The 19,299-nt window shown below is 38.0% G+C and overlaps 1 protein-coding gene across 5 annotated transcripts in view; it reads right to left on the bottom strand.

Moving 5' to 3' along the window:
* PECT1 (phosphorylethanolamine cytidylyltransferase 1) overlaps nucleotides 1–19,069 on the bottom strand; it is a 56,561-nt gene extending 37,492 nt beyond the window's left edge. For 2 of the 5 annotated variants that reach the window (XM_077367110.1, XM_077367113.1), the window contains exons 1-5: nucleotides 18,464–19,068; nucleotides 15,480–15,715; nucleotides 13,445–13,626; nucleotides 10,895–10,966; nucleotides 5,720–5,787 (exon numbers count right to left, since the gene is read on the bottom strand). In XM_077367110.1, coding sequence (XP_077223225.1) covers nucleotides 5,720–5,787; nucleotides 10,895–10,966; nucleotides 13,445–13,626; nucleotides 15,480–15,715; nucleotides 18,464–18,783 — 878 coding nt within the window. In that variant the 5' untranslated portion in view covers nucleotides 18,784–19,068. Of the gene's footprint in view, nucleotides 1–5,719; nucleotides 5,788–10,894; nucleotides 10,967–13,444; nucleotides 13,627–15,479; nucleotides 15,716–18,463 lie in introns of all 5 variants that reach the window. The other 3 variants (XM_077367109.1, XM_077367111.1, XM_077367112.1) reach the window with 3 other exon arrangements.
* Nucleotides 19,070–19,299: the final 230 nt, after the last annotated feature.

The raw sequence follows: 19,299 nt of genomic DNA, 5'->3' as shown, positions 1-19,299 counted from the left end.
TCCATACACAAGTGATTTTATATCACTAATGTGCTTTTGATTGTCTAAGTTGTAAATCTCATTAGTGTGCAATCAAGGAAGCTTGGATCAAGGCATTGAAGCTAAATTGGAATGCACTTAGAGTGCCAAAGCTAGGATGATCCAAGAAGCATGGTGGACTTGAAACCTTGAAGATCAAGAGAAGATTGTAGTGCTTTTCAAGTTAATAGAGTTTGTACTCCTCTCCTTGTTGTTTAGAGATGTTAAAGGCACTTAACATAGGTTAAAATGTATTTGAAAATGTAGGAATAAATCCCAAAAACCATGGCCCAAAAGTCCTTAAGTTTTTAAAGTAAAAAAAGGAATTTCATACAAGGCCGGTCGACCGGGCTATGCCAAGCGGCCGCGAGATGGAACCTGGAATCCCAGGCATCTCGAAATTTATCGGGCCGGTCGACCGAGGGTGATCCGGTCGACTGCGGATATGTTTCTGTTTCGGCAGAAACAATCCAGCATGGTTTGGGCGGACGACCGCAAATGGTCGGCCGCGGAAAGGTTTTTGAATTTAAATTTTGAGCGAACAGGTAGTCCTCGCCAGACGACCGCCATTGGGTCGGTCGACCGTGACGGTAGAGAATTTGAAAATAAAAAAGGCGCTCGATATGGGCGGGCGACCGCCACGGCCTGGAAAAAGAGCCGTTGGGGCTTTTTCTTATTGACTTTTTCAACTCCGTTTTTTACAGTTTTACCCCCAAACGGTCAAATTTTCAAAGGGTCGGTCGACCGCGACAATAGAGAATTTGAAAATAAAAAAGGCGCTCAATAAGAGCGGGCGACCGCTGTGGCCCGGTCGACCGCCGCGGCCTAGCAAAAGAGCCGTTGGGGCTTTTTCTTGTTGACTTTTTCAACTCCATTTTTTACAGTTTTACCCCCAAACGGTCAAATTTTCAAATAAGCTATATATACACTATCTAAACCTTTCTAAACAATCTTTGAACTTTGTTTTGTACATTCTAAAAGATCAAACCAAAGTGTTTTAGTGCCTCTCTCATATCTAAGCAAGGAAGTGGAATAAGGATTATATTTGTACATCTTCATCCATCCTTTGTAACCCTTATAAAGGGATTTTTAGTTTTCTTTCTTTGAAGAACATTGTATTTTGGCGAGTGCGAAGAGACGCGTAGCCATCTCAAGAGCGAGTGATGGAGACGCGGAGCTTTATCCGATTCGTGGCGAGTCTTGTGAGGCGGAGCCGAACCTTTATAATTGGGTTGATTCCCCGCCATTAAGAGAATCCGTAGTGAAATCACAAAGAGGTCTTGGTGGAGTGGAGTAGGTCCTTGAGTGACCGAACCACTATAAATCTCGAGTGCACACTCTCTCTATTTCTCTCACTCTCTTTATTTTGTGATTGTGCATTTGTGGTTTATTTTCATTTGTGTTTAAAGTTTTAATTTGCCATTTAGTTTTTCATTTCCGCAATATTTTGGCAAAGTTTTTAAAACCCAATTCACCCCCCCTCTGGGTTGCCATCTACCCTGGGATTTCATAGTACATATATTAATATCAAACACTTTTTCTAGTTTCAGATATGCTCCAAAACAACTCCACTTATGTTTTTCACAGCCTGTCCCTAGCCAAGATAAAAGATGAGGGTTGGCATCAGGTTGGCAGCTGGCATTTAAACTTGGCCACTCTTCTATGAAATGAATCCTATAGAAAATTCGTTAGGGCGTAACCCTCCTAGCGACGCGCCGCATCGACACTCGGATGTAGTGTCAAATGACCAAGGGTCCTTGCATTGTCAAGGGCGGGTGCAGGGGGTGAGGAGACTAGTCCTGGGCCGTCACTCCCCTAGTGACGAGCCACATCGGCTCTCAGGTGTGGTGAAAAATAAGCAAGGGTCCTTGAACTTTACTGGACGGGTGTGAGGGGCGAGGAAGCTAGTCCAAGAGAGTCGGATTCGTTTAGCCAGTTGGAACATATGTTCACTAACAAGTAAACCAAGGGAATTAGTTGATGCGTTGAGTAGAAGGAGAGTTAACATAGCTTGCCTTCAAGAGACTAAATGGGTAGGAGAAAAATCTAGAGAAATAGAAAATACGGGTTTCAAGTTATGGTATACAAGGAAGGAGAGGAATAAAAAAAGGGTAGGGATTATAATAGATAAGAGCCTAAGAAAAGTGGTTGTAGATGTTAAAAGGAAGGGCGATAGAATTATTCTAATTAAATTAATATTAGAAGAAGAGACGATAAATGTTATTAGTGCATATGCCCCCTAGATAGGATTAAATGACTGTCAAAAGACAATTTTGGGAGGATATGGATGAAGTAGTCCAAGGAATACCACACGGAGAGAAGTTATTTATAAGAGGAGATGTAAACGGGCATGTGGAAAGAACTAGTGGAGGTTTTGAGAGGGTTCATGGAGGACTGGGTTTTGGCAATATGAATGAGGCAGGAGAAGATATTCTGGAGTTTCAGTGGCATATGATTTGATGTTAACAAATACCTTTTTTAAGAAAAGAGAAGCACTTGATAAACTTTAGCAGTGGCACCAATCGTAGCCGGATAGATTTTATCCTCATTGGGAGAGAGAACAGAGCTGCGTGTAAAGATAGTAAAGTCATACCCGGGGAGTGTTTAGTCACACAACATAGGCTGGTAGTGTCGGACATATGCATTAATCGTTGGAAGCGAAAAGATAGAGATGTTAGATTGGTGGTGGAATCTCAAAGGGGAAAAACTAAATATGTTTAAAGATAGACTTCTTAAAGAAGGACCACGGAGTCTTGACGAACGGACTAATATTATGTGGAATGAGATGTCTAGTTATATCAGGAAAGTGGTTACAGAGGTACTTGGGGAATCTAGAGGAAGTGGGCCGCCGTCTAAAGATACGTGGTGGTAGAATGAAGAGGTCCAAAAATCGATTAGGTCTAAAAGATAGTGTTATAAATGTTTGCGTAAGTGTAGAAATGAGGAGAACATTGATAAGTATAAATTGACTATAAAAGAAGCTAAGAAGGCAGTAAGGGAAGCTAGAGGCAAGGCCTATGAGGATTTGTACCATAGGTTAGGGGCGAAAGAGGGTGAAAAGATGTTTACAAGCTTGCTAAGATGAGAGAAACGAAGAGCAGGGACTTGAATCATATAAAGTGCATCAAAGACGAGAATCAAAGAGTGGTAGTAAAAGAAACGAGGTTAAAGAGAGGTGGAGAAGTTACTTCGATAAGTTGTTTAATGGAGAACACGTATCAATTTTGGGATAACTTGATAACGCTTATGATGATACAAACCGGAGGTTTGTTTGTAGAATTCGAACATTAGAGGTAAGAGTAGCTATGAAAATATATATTATGTAAGGCTATGGGGCCTGGCGGTATTCCTATTGAGACATGGGAATGCTTGGGTGATGTAGGTTGGTTTGGTTAACTAGATTATTTAATAATATTTTGAAGACTAAGAAGATGCCTGATGAGTGGAGGAAGAGTACATTAGTACCTATTTATAAGAATAAAGGGGATATTCAGAGTTGCACCAACTATCGAGGAATTAAGCTAATGAGTCACACCATGAAGCTTTGGGAGAGGGTAATTGAGCATGCACTAAGAAAAGAGACTAAGGTGTAAGAGAATCAGTTTGACTTCATACCCGGACGATCGACTATGAAAGCTATCTTCTTGATTAGGCGGTTAATGGAGATATTTGGAGAAAATAAAAAGCGCCTTCATATGGTTTTCATTGATTTGGAGAAAGCGAATGATAGGGTTCCCAGGAATGTTATGTGGTCGGTCCTTGAAAGGAAAAAAGTGCCTACTAAGTATGTTGATGTGATTAAGGACATGTACGATGGAGCAGTAACTAGTATGAGAACTGCGGATGGCACGTCAAGAGAATTCCCAATTACAATAGGACTGCACCAAGGATCAGCTCTAAGCCCTTATCTTTTTACGCTAGTTATGGATGAGCTTATGGAGGATATTTGGGATGAGGTGCCGTGGTGTATGTTATTTGCAGATGATATAGTATTAATCGATGAGACCATAGCAGGAGTTAATGCTAAGTTTGAGTTATGGAGAAGTACCATGGAATCCAAAGGTTTTAGACTAAGTAGGACTAAGACGGAGTATATGGAGTGCAAATTTAGTAATGTAAGGAGGCGGGGCGTGAATGTAGTAAATATGACTGGACATGAGGTACCTAAGAAGGATATCTTTCGCTATCTTGGTTCAATTCTACATAAGGAAGATTGAAGAGGATATTAACCATAGAATAAGAGCAGGTTGGTTGAAGTGGAAGCTTCCTTCAGGAGTTCTGTGGGACCGTAAAATCCCTATCAAGTTGAAGGGAAAGTTTTATAAGACGGCTATGAGGCCAGCCATGTTGTACGGCTCAGAATGTTGGGCCACCAAGAAGCAGCATGTGCAAAAGATGAGTGTAGCGGAAATGTGAATGCTTCGATGGATATGAGGCCACACAAGGTTAGATAGAATTAAAAATGAAGACATTCGTAAAAAGGTTGGGTTGGAACCAATTGAGGAGAAGATGAGAGAGCACCACTTAAGATGGTTTGGACATATCCAATGTAGGCCTTTGGATGCTCCAGTGAGAAGAAGTGACTTGTGCCAAGTTGAGGGAGTAAAAAGAGGTAGGGGCAGACCGAAAACAACTTAGGTAGAAATAGTGAGGAAAGACTTGATGGCTAGGAACATAACAAAGAACATGACCTTGGATAGGAGAGAATGGAAGAAAATGATCCGCATAGACGAAGTCAACTAGGTCCAAGATTAGACTCGGTCAATTTGAGCCGGGTAGATTCCTTTCACGTTCTTCATGAAATTTTTCTAAAGGATTCATTAAGCCGACCCCAACTAGTTTTGTACAAATTCTTTGTTGAGTTGAGTTGTGTTGAGATATGCTCCAAAACAAAATAAAGAAAAAGACAGAGGACAAGCGAAGCTGCAATGTCCCATTTCCTGTTTTTGTGTGAGTGACACGTATATCTCATTTCCATGTTGATTTTTTTTTATTTTTTGACCTTTTTAGAGTTTAGTAATTTATTATGGAACTCGCGTGAATTTTCCCCTCCTTAGCATAAAGTATTTTTTTTTTACAAAACCTATCTTGCAATTTATTTTCCCTAAAATATGGGCCCTCTTATGACAAAAACCCTAACTCTAGAAAATCCTAACATAAACCTCACAAAAATAAAAGCTAATATGAGAACGAATGTTGATGTGAATAGTGCCAAATGAATAGTAACGCGTGAATATTGAACCCTAACTAAAACAAACTACAAACCTATCCCAATTGAATTAAAATTAAAATCTCAATATGACCAATATGCCCTTACAAAAATAAAAGAAATTTATACCACTATGAACAAAAGAAAAGCCGATTAGGACACTTCTAATGATCCTCATTATCATAATTAAATGCCTTTCTCATTTCTGTGAAGGATGGTTCCCATCAACAGTAAATCCCATGTAGAGCTTCAAAGAACATATGCACAAGCTTCAAATACAAATATTAACAAGCAGAGCTTCAAAGACTGTGAACTGTTAAAAATAGATCTCAAAACAAGTCATGATGCAATGCAATATAAGTTTATAGACACTGACAAGCTTTAGTCACAACAAGAAAATTGCTTTCGTAATGTTAAGCTCGCTATAAAAATATGAAACTAAAGAAGGATGCACATAAATATTCAATTAAATAGAAAAGGAATGAATATGACCTGACTGTTTGATCAGTGTGAATTCCAACAAGTAGAAAATCTCCCAGTCCTCGAGCAACCCTCAATATCTATAGCATCAAGTGATAATGATTGATAAAACATGATTGTGTAACTTCATGGCACCCATAATATTAGATGGTATTGAATTATTACAATTAAATTTGTAGCAAAGCACTGGATCATACAGAAAGCAAGACTTTAAAGCTAAAATCGCAGCTGTTGAGAAGATTATATATAATTGCTAAAAATTATTATTTTCAATAGGCAGATAGGAATCAAACCCATTAATGATACAAGATCCTAGACAACCAAAAAAGGTAGAAACTATGACACTATGGCAAAGTAATGAATTAAATTACACCAAGGCTAAGCTATTTAAAGTATCTACATAAACAGTAACACTGAACATACTTGAACATCAAAAACTTAATTTTTTTTTTAAATGGTATCAAAAACTTAAATTAGATCTCTTCTTATCATAGGAGGAAGCACCAGAAAGAGGACAAAAGCTCGCAACCAAAAGGAAGCAGAATATTTTCCAGGACCAAATCCCAGCAGCTGAAAGAGGGACCCACGTCACACAGATAGCTAATAATTCGAAATTGAACTATACAACACAGAAGGCAGTATTAAAAATAATGATTATTAGGATTTGTCATGGAGCACCAATAAAGGTAAGAGATGACAAAATGAGACATGATCTACCCAATGAAACCGGATGGTCAGGTATCAGAAGGCCAAAGAACTTTACTAGGGTGCCCTGGATCCCAGTATAAATGGAGAACTTGTTTAGCAACGTCCTAAGGTAGCTAAGATGAGTATAAAAATCAGGTACAACATTGGCATTGATATTTAGAAACATAAACCTCCGAGAAAATTAAATAAAAAGTACAGTAAAATACAGCCAAGTTTCTTAATTTTCTACGTAACTTCCTAAGAGGTTTAAAATTAAACATTAGCAATTTCTACAAGTATAATCTAAACAACATAATTTGGACATTAACCAACACCTAAGCTCTTCAACATTAAAATAATAGCAGGTATGAAATTCCAAGGGTAGGCCCGAGTACTATTCTAATGGCAACTTATGAGGAGGGAAAATTAGGTTCCTAACAAGTTTTAAGCTTTTGAAAACTCTAACCAAATTTTGAAGATTTAAGAGATCAAAAAGGCAATTAGACACACAAGTTAAATCCTAAGTGCAATGCAAATATAAAGCAAGAGATAAGAGAGAATGCACCCGAGATTGAAAGTGGTTCGGTCCTCAAAACGCGAGGCCTACTCCACTCCACCAACCAAACCCGTTGATGGCTTCACCATGTGATCTTCTTAACTTCGGCGAAAATCGGTGCCGATTACAATTCCAATTGCCTTTACCTTAGTGGCAATCCTCACCACGGAGAGTGGGCTTCGCTTCTCCGAACACTCGCCCAAATACAATCGTTTGAATAAGAAAGAAAGAACAAAAAATCCCTCGCAAGGATTTACAAGGTTTGTAGAAGATGTACAAATTTGAGCCTATGATCCAAATCCTAATTCTAGAGGATGAGAGGCATAAACAAGCTTGATTCACTCTTAGGATGTTCAAATAGAGTTTTTGAGTGTTAGGATTAATTATTGGGAAGTTTAAAATACCCATATATATATAAAACCCCAATATGACCGTTTGAGGGGCATGGTGGTAAATCTGGCAAAATCCCCAACGGTCATAATTTGTTCCCAACATAGTGGTCTCGGAGTTCCGAGAATTTCTCTCGGAGTTCCGGGAATACAAACAGAAGATGGAAAAATGCTACTGGACCATTTCTCGGAGCTCCAAGGAATATCTCGGAGTTCCGAGCTCGGAGCTCCGAGAATATTCTCGGAGTTTCGAGAAGCCTATATGCAGCTGGTTTTTCAATTCTGTTTCTTATTCATTTGGGCTTCTAACTCTACACCAAGTTGGGATTGTTTATGAGGGTTCCAAAGTGGTGGAACACCATAAGGACAATCTCTTAAACATTTAGGGGTGTGAGATTTACTTTATTTATGCCTCTAAACACCTAAACTAGGATTGGATCTTTACATTCTAAAAAGACTTCGATCTTCAATTGCGATGCTTCAAGTCTTCATGCGTCTTGGATCTCTGATGTATTGGCCTTCCGAATGTGGTCCAATGAGAGCTTATTGGCCTTAATCCAAGCAATCTTGTCTTAATACAATCATGATCTACAACTTAGACATACAAACACATTAGTGATATAAAATCACTTGTGTATTGGAATCATCAAAAGAAGATAGGAATGCCAAGATGGAAACCATTGGGCTTACAAGGTATAATCATTCAAAAATAAGAATAAATAAATAATAGCAGGTACAATAATTTCTTTGGGTCTAGAGAAGATTGGGGTAAATTACTTGTCAGATTTGCATTTCTTGGGTCTTCCCTGAGAAGTCAATCGATCTTCTCCAATGTTGGTCCCTTGTCCCTTTGAAGCGGAAAGGTAAAACGTTGTGGAATGTATCTTTCCTAACTACCACTTGGGAGCAATGGAAGGAAAGGAATGCGAGAGTATTTAAAGGTGTTTCTCGAAACACGGATTTTCTATTCATTAGAGTTTTAGCCCTCACGATTTCCTAGGTGAAGATCCTTCCATCTTTCAGGTTCGTCTCTGCTTATGACTTTTGGGCGGAGTGGAGTGTGGTAAGTGGGTCAGCGGTATCAAATAAAAATCCCATCCAAGAGTGGGTCCCTCCGACGCCGGACTTCATGAAATTCAATTTTGATGGCTCAAGTCTTGGTTACCCAGGCCCGGCAAGGATCGGTGGGGTTCTAAGCAATAGTGGCAGAGTTGTGTTGTGGGCTTTTGCTGGCCCCATTGGAATTATTGACGCATTGGAGGCGGAAGTGAAAGCGGTTCATCGAGGTTTGAAGTTGTTAGCCAGAGATCGGGTGGATAATGTGCCTGTAGAGGGAGACTCTTTGAATGTCATCAGGTGGCTCGTGAAATCCAAAAGACCACCATGGCGTTTTGATCATCTTTTCGACAAGATGTTCAATTGGATGGCTCGTTATTCTTGGTCCTTTCATCATGTTCATCGTTCTGCAAACCAAGTGGCTGATTGTCTGGCTAGGCAGGGAGTCTCAAGGGATGAGCTAGCTATGTTTGATTCTCTCCCCCTTAGCCTTCTCTTTTTATCTATTTCCTTGCTTCTCATTTTGTTGCTCTCCACTTTGTATCTTGACTGCCTCGGTCTTTTTTATCAATAAAATCGGCTACCATTTTCAAAAAAAAAATTATTATACTAGTAAAAAAAACCCGTGCGATGCACGAGCCGACAAAGAACTGTACGGACCACATCATAGGTTGATCCAAACCGTCCATGTGATGGAACACAACATCAATAGGTTGTGCCCGTAAAATCATTTCCATAGGCTGATCCTAGCCCTCCAATCTATAGAGGTTTCCATAATTAAAAAAACATAAAGGAGGGGGGTAGGATTGAAATTATGTGGCTTTAATGGGTGCCTTTGTTAAAAAGCATAAAAGAGGGGGTAGGATTGAATATATGTGGGTTGAATGGGTGCCTTTGTTAAAAAGTCAAAAAAAGTGATGTGTAATTCTCATAGAATTTTGGGAGAAATTCAAATAATTCTCTCCTTTTCTCTTCTGCTACTTTGGGTGTGATGCCCAAAATAACTGAGTAGGTTATGAGGAAGAGATTGTAGAACCGCAGCGCTGTAGCAACTTAACATCATTAAACAGAAAACAAGTATAAGATGCCATTGGAAAAATAAAAGGAAATCATTTAAACATTTATCCATTAAAACTTCTGAAATGGCATCACAACTTATTTTTTTCAGAATATACTGAGAAAACTAACCCAAGATGAGATTTAGTAAAGGTCTATGCTCCAAAGTTTTGTGAAGGTTAACCACAAGATCGGTTAGCAACTGAAAACACGACTACCTCTTGAAATGGTGCTTAGAAAGTATCAGTACCCAATAAGTATTCGACACAGGTACATCATCCAAAATGACATGTTATTTATGACATAGGTAGCATCAGAATGTGGGAAGACCAAATTGCCACTAAACATCCACATTAAGAGAAATTATTATAAAACAATATTGAAGAATAATACAATTCTATATTAGTCACAGGGACAGCTTGTCCCGTGTGTCATTTTGTAAATTTTTACAGATGAAATGAAATAGTTACCTTCTCAAAAAAAATATTGAAGAATAATACAATTCTAGTGGCTGAGAGACCCACCAGCACCCTGCTTTGCAGGAGGAAGAAATAAAAAATTGCAAGCCTGAAATTGGCCGTATGGATGACACCGTATAACATCTCGATGCCCATTTCAAGGTCCAATCAATAGTAAATCGGGGCTTCTGGCAGATTTTATTTATTGGGAATTTAGTGGATTTTTAATTGATTTTAGAAGCATCTAGAGGGAGCAGGAGTTCTATTGAGGGTTAGTTTATGGTTACTATTTCACTGCATTTAAGAATATTTGACATTGATTTCATTTCACCAATAGGAGTTGATATTGGTTAAGAACAGAAGTTTTGAGTACAAGTTTAAATTCAGAGTCCTATAAATATGTGGCTTTATGGACGAACGTTGCAGAGTGAAATTGATATACAAATTTCATTTTTTTGTGCTGGAAACTTCTCTCTTCTAGTGTGACATATCAAGAAGGCAAGGGTAAAGACAAAATATATGCATCAAAAAGGTTGCCATTTTCAGTTTTGGTATGACAAATCAAAAGGGGGAAATTCGTCTAGATTATCACAATTAATATGTGATTGGCCAGGGAAAATCTCGGGATACATTAATTTTTTTTTCGAGTTTATAGCGGGAAAAAATGGTAAAAAAAAAAAAAAATTAAATATATAAATACATAAAATTTAGGAAAGAACTATAAAATAAAAATATCATAAAAATATCGGGATAATATCGTGATAATATCACGATATTTTATGATAAAAATGGAAATATAGCTGTATTTTTAAAATCTTGGGATTATTTCAGGATTTTGTTGTTTTATCAAAATGTGGCGATAAAAACGTGATATTTTGAAAATATCAGAGATATTTGTAACATAGTATGCGATCAAGGACATCATCCCTGGCCACTCATTTAGTAACATGTAAGCATGGGACGTGCTTTCGGGAACTTTGCATACCTCAACATGTCCTGCATGGAACAGATCAAATGCACCATCAATGTAAACTAAACGAGCGTCCGGCCCTGGTCCCTGCAAGCACAACCATGAAACATTTCAACATTAAGAAGCAAGATAAACCCACAGGCTAGATTGGTGCTTCGATTTTCAAATCGAGATAGCAACAAAGTAAAGGAATCGTTATAACACATGGAATAAAAATTCCAAGCATGTAATACATACCATTAACACAAAAAAAGAAAATGTGAATCCTTGCGATGACAAAGAAATTAAATTATCCTGATGCTGAAAGGCAATCCTGGAAAATGCCAACTAGAACCTAATAAACATTATGTTTTCATCACTGCTTTATCAAAGAAATAAGATGCAAAGAAATGTAAGGAACAAAACTCATTTGCACCATATTACATTGCAACTCTCATGAGGAACACATAGGCATCGTCTATTTGGAGTTTGGACCATCAAATTCCACCCGCCAGGCCATCAAAAAGCGTTACAGTTACTCGTGTATGTTGGTAAAGGCCCAAGCTAGGTGGGCTAAAATTAAATACTGACTGTGCGTCCAAGGACAATCTTGGCTTATCTACGGGTGGTGGGATCATTAGAAATCACGCTGGCAGGCTTACCTTTGCATTCTCTTATGGAGTGGGAAGAAATATTATGGCAGAAGCTACAACCATTCTAGATGGCCTTACATATTGTAAAGCCTTTGGATTATTGAATGTTTGGATGGAGTCGGACAGGAAGGTATTAACTGACATGATCATTTCTAACAAGGATCATCCTTGGTCGATTAAATACTATTGGCGGGAACTTCAATCTTTTGTCCTTGATTTAAAGCCTAAAATGACAAATCAGTTCAGAGAGGGTAACTAGGTTACGGATCACCTAGCTAACTATGCTAGTTAAGTGTAAGAAAAATAGTGTGGTTTGACATTGGAGAGATCTTATTAAATTGGCTAAAGGTATTGTGAGATGTGATTTCTTGAGAATCCATAGCATTCATAGAAGGTAAGATTTTTGGGTATTTGTAGGTATTGTTGTTTCCTGAGGTAACGCGGCATGCCCCTCTCATGTACTTTTGTGACTCCTTGGGCATTCCATGTATTCGTAGCTGGTATTTTTTTGTTGTATTAGTTTTGTGGATCTGAAGGAAAGGTGGCATGTCTCCCTCTTTGTACTCTTTTATAATACCAATACAATTTAAGGTGTCGGCTTGGGTTCCTAGATAATTCCGGGTTATTATAAAAAATTCCATCCGTTGGGCCCCATCCATGTAGAAGTCGCCACATCAGACAACCCCAATCATTTAATCATAGCCTGGAAAGAAATGGCTAGTGTTAGGATCATCCAAGCAAAGAAACTTTTTATGTGCTCAGGCCCAACAAGTGGACAGCCCAATACATGGGAGCTACAACATAATATGGAGCAGTGAGTTGAAAGGCGTCAATATTTGTTGTTGAAGATTAGTTCCCGGATACTATTTAAATAATTACACACATATATAAAGATTACATATATTACAATCATCGTTACCATAAAAAACAACAAATAAACAATCTAAATTAACCAAATAAAGGACAATGCAAAGATGTAAAGCATGTCATTATAATTGTCCTACGCACCATTTTGATTGCTAAGTCAGAATTCCTGATGCAAATATTATTCTTCATTACGTAAGATGTTGTTAAGCCAACTGTTCTGTCATGTTGACCATTCTTTAATGTCACAACACTTTCAGATATATTAAAGTGAATAGCTAATTGATGAGACAATTAAATTAATAAAAAAAGATTCAAGGAGAGCATTTCTCAAACCAATAAGAAAGGCTTCTACCAGTAACAGACTTAGACCATACATCCATAGGCCCCATCCAACTAAATATCCTGTATTGCATAAGTGGATCACTAAAAATCTAGAAATATCCTAACAGCTACCTAGGCAGTAGACACTTATAGCTTGCAATGGAGGTTGTCAAGCCTTTGGAAATGAAGAATACAATAGAGTCCCATTTGATTGGCTAACTACCACCCCATACCTAAAACAGGATCTTTCTAATGGAGAAATTTTCAGGAAAACAAAATCAATGTCAACTCAAAATTTCCAAAGTCAAACAGGGATATACACTCCGCTACTGTGTGCATCCATCTGGTTAATTTATCCATCTAAAATAATAACCCCATGAACTCCGTATTGTTGTTTCCCAAAATCTCTCCTGACCATCTAGTGGCATTACAATATATAAAGGTAAACTGATATTCTATCTTCTGCCAGCAAATCAGGTCATGACTCTCAGATCATTTGCATAAGGCCAATGCCAGGGCTGATTTTTTTTAGCCATTTAATTGCACTGCTATACTAAACAGGTTTAAATAATTAGCTTCTCCCAGCATTAAGGTCAGTGGTCGTTCTCTCGCATTCTCCAACTACTATATGTACTTGATTTCCAAAATAACAAACTATATGTGGTTTAGATGATACAATCAAAAAATAAGAAAGACAAGATTACATAATTTACATGAATTGTCTCAGTAAATATAACGAAATTACCTTCCCATTCGAGAACTGCACAATCCGCCGAGATGTTGGTAGAAAATGAGATACTCGAGTTCCACTCCCAGATCCACCATTTTCAAATTTTTGACTGTGTCCATGGCTGAATTGCCTTTGCAAAGAAGAATGACTATTACTGTCCCCACTTGATCTTTCTCTCACACAAAGAAGCATACGACCTGATAACAAAGATATTACAATTCAACAAACAGCGGTGCAAAAACATTCATCAAAATATATGTGTGCTATGAGTAACAATTTAGGGTCAACAAGGCATATGTTTCCAGAAATCAAAAAGACCTATGCAAAATGTGCATTTACATATTAGAAGTACAAGTGTGGTTAAAATGCATTTCCAGTGCATTGGTCCAACTAAAGAAGCTATTTTTTTTTTGTCATGAACTAGTCAAGTTTGTAAAAAGGAAGTCGGGCGGGTTGTTAATTAAAGCAGGGTTCATTCCATTTTCAAAGCTTCAACATTCATCACCTGCATGATCTTTTTGTTCCCAACTGAGTTGGCCGTTTTATGTTTAGAGATTTGAGAAATATAGGGTAAATGCCTACTTGTTTATGGCTAGCAATAGCTTCTTCACATTACATTTTATTACAAAAATTGATTGAATTCATATAAAAAAGATTGTAAAGGCATAAATAGTACATTTCCAATGCAAAGAAAGAACCAAAACAACTTCCAATCCGTATGATCCATCAAAGCCAAAATCCAATTAGCTAGCCTAACAGACAAAGAATTCATTTTGCTGTGGCTAATATGATATGTAAAAGAACCCCAGTCATAAGGAACATAAAAATTCATTCCACGTGCAGATTAGAAGCCAATAAAGAACAGTAATAAACAGGAAAGCAATGTAGGAGACATAATCCCCAACGTAGAGCCTCTGCCCAGACAAGACCCCATCATAATTCAGCAAAACATCTCCCGCTACTCCCATCAAAGCTGTGAGCTTGACTGAACCAAGAAGAAAAACAAAATCAAGCAAGTGGACAACCTACATATTATGATCAAATTGGGGACCAATCAGAGAGCATTAGTGTTGCCGTAACAGTTTGAAAACACTGCCAAAGACAAGCCTTCTCAGCTGCCTCGATGATAATATAATATCATCAAGCAGGAAATTCCAGCAGATATATAGGAATCTAATAATGTCTGTGCACGACTGAAACTCCAGCAATTTTCCCAATTGAACAGCAAAGATCCACGCCTACACTAATCACAGGGATTAAAATGATCTGAAATTGCACTTAAATAAATAGAATTTAGAAGAATGAGCAACATCACAACATACACATTATGTACAATCAAACCGCATAAATCCTTTAGCATCACACAAGAAGGGGATTTTGAGAATAGTTTAAATGCATTACTCCAAAATATGAGAGAGAACAGACATAACCAGATTTATACAACCCTGTGTGTGAATGAAATGGTATTGGCTATGATTTAGCCAACACTTTGAATTAATTGCTGACACACGTGTCCTGCCCATGTCCGACACGACACGAATGTCCACACGTGTCGACACTCCTTTGGACACTTTTAAATGAACTGCTAGGAATTTTAGGGTTAATGTGGTCGTGCGGATACGTTTTTTGTGTAGTAATCAATAGTTTTATGTGTATGTGTGTGTCGCCATTTCTAGATTTTTAGATATTGCCATGTCAGACAGCTTGTGTCCGTGTCGAAACTTGACACACAAATCCATATCAACAAATCGTGAGTATATATATACTTTCTATTTTAGCCGTGTCCGTGTTTCTACGTTTTAGGGGTTTGCCGTGTCAGTGTCGACACACGACACTCGTGTCCGTGTCCACAAATCATAGGGTATTGGACAATATAGCCAAGGTTAGTCATATTCCTGTCAAAAAGGAATTGTTTCTGAACAATTTATATCAAAACCCTATGTTGGCATCAGTTGCCTCCATTCAATATAGAGGATTAAAAACTGAAATTTTTGGCCCTATTTCAGATAAGAAAAGAATGAACACTGGTAAAATAGGACAGAATTGGTACCAACAATGTCAGTGCTCGACACTCCTTCTGTCCGTTTGATCTGCTTGAAGCGACCAGCCTTTTTGGCAAGGGCATAAGCGTCACTTCCATCAGGAAGAAGGCAAGGGTCATCTCCATGAATGATATAATCTATGTTATACTCGTGAAATAGCCTGTTCATGAAATCTTCGGTGATTGCATAAGGTGCGTCGGGGATGACCTCATCCACCCACTTCACAGCACTCACCATAATCATCCTGTGACAAAATTTGAGAAGGGAAAAGGAAAAAATTAATTCCCATGAATCTCTCTAATTCAGAAAAACAATTAAATTCCACATATTCCAAATAAGAAACATTAGTAAGAGTTATCATTGTAGTGTCTCTTGACAAGAAATATTCAAGTAACACGAAACCATGGGAAAAAAATTGTGATGAGTGGAAGTTCAATTTTCATCATTTAAATGACCCAAAATAAGATTATCTGGATCTTTCTGGGTAGAGTACATCTGGATCCGACCTTCAACGGTTTTGGGATTGCTACAATCTGGGTGTGATTGGAACTGATACTTCGTCTCCCCAGAGGCAACCTCCTCTTGAGGGGTCTTTTAAGCTCAACTTTGACAGATCTAGTTTGAGTAATCATAGCCATGTAGACATTGGGGGCATCGATAGGGATCATAACGGCGTGGAAAGTCTGACTTAATTTGGCCCAATTGGGTTCAAGGAGTCCCAATGAGGCAGAGATTATGGCACTAAAGTAGGGAATCAAATTGTTGACTTCCCTGCGCCTTAAGCTCTACGTTGCATGGATTCTTTGCACCCTATGCCGAATCCGTGTCGACACGTCTCCGCATTCGAATCAGATATGGATTCACGTGGAACACACTTCTTAACTTTTTTTATATGAAAGCACAACTCGTACACTTTTAATAAAAACCCTAGCGCCTCGACCCTCGTACATCGACCCCTTCCTCCTTCAACTCTCTTAAATCTTAATACAAAACTCGCCTCAACCCTCTACCCTCAAAATTTTCATAAATATATATATATATATATATATATATTTTTTAAATTTAAATTTTATTTTATTTAAAAATTACCGAATCTGAATCCAACTTTTGGGGGTTTGCCGAATCCAACACCTTGAATCCGTGTCGGATCCCGACACGTGAATCCGAATCCATGCAACACTGCTTAAGCTACTAATTGTTGAAGGGGGATTCCTGAAATGTCATCCACTGGATGCAGTCTAAGGAGCTTTACCCCTGAAGATTTGTTGATGCTAAAGAGTAGATCATGGACGACACTATCGCCCATAGGATGTCTTTTCATCACGTCTTTTGCTCAAATAATGAGATGGCGGTTACCCTAAATCAAGAGGGTGTTCCTAAAGAGTCTATTGTAATTTCAGACTGCCACCCTATAGGTGTTGTATTATAAGGAGGCTTGGTGCCCTATCCTTGTGTTTTTCATCTTCTTTTGCTTGAGACCGCCCCAAGCCAAGGAGCTTTACCCCTGGTGATTTACAGATGCTATAGAGAAGATCCTGGATGACACTATCGGCAATAGGATGTCCTACATATCTTCTGCTTCGCTAATGAGACAAAAGATACCCTCTCGAGACGATGCTCCAAGAGAATCTATTCGCATTTCCATATCCTACCATATATGTGTCTCTTGTATTTTGTGGTTGTTCGTCTAATAAAGCTCTTTGTTACCACTCAAAAAATGCAAATTTTCTTTTGTAAGGGGAAAAGAAATCCATATAAGCCCAAAAAAAAATATGGTCTCATTAAATTGACCAGACAATCAAAAGCACAAATAGAACTAATGTCCATAATGTTGAAAGAGTAGCAAAAGGGGAAATGAATAAGAATTCATTCTCTATTCTTGATAGGAAAATCAGACTCAATTGAAATTTAGAAATTAAAGACTACAAGCTCGTGAATAGTATCAAGGAAAGGAAACTAAAATATTTCTCTTGATATTAAGTTGGAAAAGGGATTGAAAATCAATGAAAGCGCTATGAAACTCCTAATAAATAAATCATAGATATCAATCTGTTGGCAATATAAAAAGAAAATGAAATGAAAATCGCAGCTATTGCCTCTTAAGTATTATTAACAGAAAAATGGGATTAAATAACACCAGTGTACCATTTCAAAAAAAAAAATAACACCAGTGTTTTTTTTTTTTAATGGTATAAAATAACACCAGTTTTATAAACATGATCTGAAAGGAAGATAACCATCAATTGATATTTCTTCTCTTTTTTTGAATGGTGACTATCTATCGAATTCACCAAAATCAATAAAATAAATTAAATTAAATCAATTAAAGGACTATGAAATTCATAATAAATAAATCATGGGCAACAATCCCTTAGCAATAAAAAAAAAGAAAATTGCATCTACTGCTTTTTTTTAATGGAAAATTGCATCTATGCTTCTTGACTAGTATTAACAGAAAAATGGTGCAAAATAACACTAGTGTTATAAACATGACCTGAAACCAAGATAACCATCCATTGATTTTACTTCTCTTTTATTGAATGATGACTATCTATCAAATTCACCAAAATTCAATAAAATAACAAAATAAATTAAAAAAAATTGGAAAACATAATTTTACACTTATGTTTTGATAAAATAAAAATAAAAAGTCTCACAACATCTGTAAAACTCTTAAGACATTCTCAAAACATCTGTAAAATTACATTTCCAATGCACCTTAATAAGTCCCCTAATTACGTTTCCAAGGGCACTCATTAGCAAAACCATAAGAAATTAAAAAAAGGGTTTTGCTAACGAGTGCCCTAAGTTGCATTGGAAACATAATTTTAGTCACGTTTGGATAACATTTTGAGATTTTCAAAAATATTTAATACATTTTCATTGGAAATATGCATAAAATTATGTTTCCAATGCACCTTAACGGATGCCCCAGGAGCATGCATTAGCAAAACACATAGAAGTAATACAAAAAAAAAAAAATGAAATCGACCTCTCATGGAGTGGAGTAACAGGAGGGCCTTTGTTGGCTGTGATCTCCGCGTCACTGACAACACCCACAACCAGCTGGTCCCCAAGGGCGCGGGCCTGGCGAAGGGCGTTGCAGTGTCCGTAGTGCATCATGTCAAAGCAACCGTCCATATAAACGCGAATGGGCTTCTTCTTTTTCTTGCCGATTCCGAATGGGGGCAACGGGAAACCCCCGAAGTATAGGCCCCACACAGAGGCGCCTAGAACAAGGCCTCCGATCAAACATTTGGCCAGGAATTTCGAGTTATGAATATTTTCCGAATTCCCTCCATCAGAAACCATGACGAAAGAGAGAAGGAAGAGGGAGAATTTATGAATGGATGTGAGGGTTTGAGAGCTAGTGTTTGTGGAGATTCTTAGAATGCGTGTAATCAAAGTCCATGGCGAAAAAAAGGAGATTTTTTTTTGCAGTGGTTTCAGGGTTTTTTTTTTTCTAGGGTATGGGGATGTGATGGGCTTTTTTCTTCTGGACGCGGTAGAAAATAGGGAGGTGGGGAATTTAATGGACGAGAAAAGAGGCTTTTCGTGGTGGGGGATTTTTGTTGGCAGGGACTAAGAATCAAATACAGCTTCTTATTCCTTTCAAAGATTGCGGAAATGATATGTCACGTGAGGCGTGAGGGAGACACGTGACACAAGGGTTACGCAATGCCTAACTGCTATTGATGCTGGCATGCCCCCGACCGTCTCTACTTATATATTTCCATCCCGTTGACTGTGGTTTGGCAGATCCCTGCCGGTACGTTAAAGAATAAAGCGATAAACTCTTGTCTTACATAAGCTCTCCCTTCCCTATTC

The sequence above is a fragment of the Tasmannia lanceolata genome, unplaced genomic scaffold, assembly GCF_043159265.1.
Source record: "Tasmannia lanceolata isolate RefF3 unplaced genomic scaffold, GAP_Taslan_0.1 ptg000023l, whole genome shotgun sequence".
In the NCBI taxonomy this organism is placed as follows: domain Eukaryota; kingdom Viridiplantae; phylum Streptophyta; class Magnoliopsida; order Canellales; family Winteraceae; genus Tasmannia; species Tasmannia lanceolata.
This window is presented reverse-complemented; position numbering and strand designations above follow the sequence as displayed.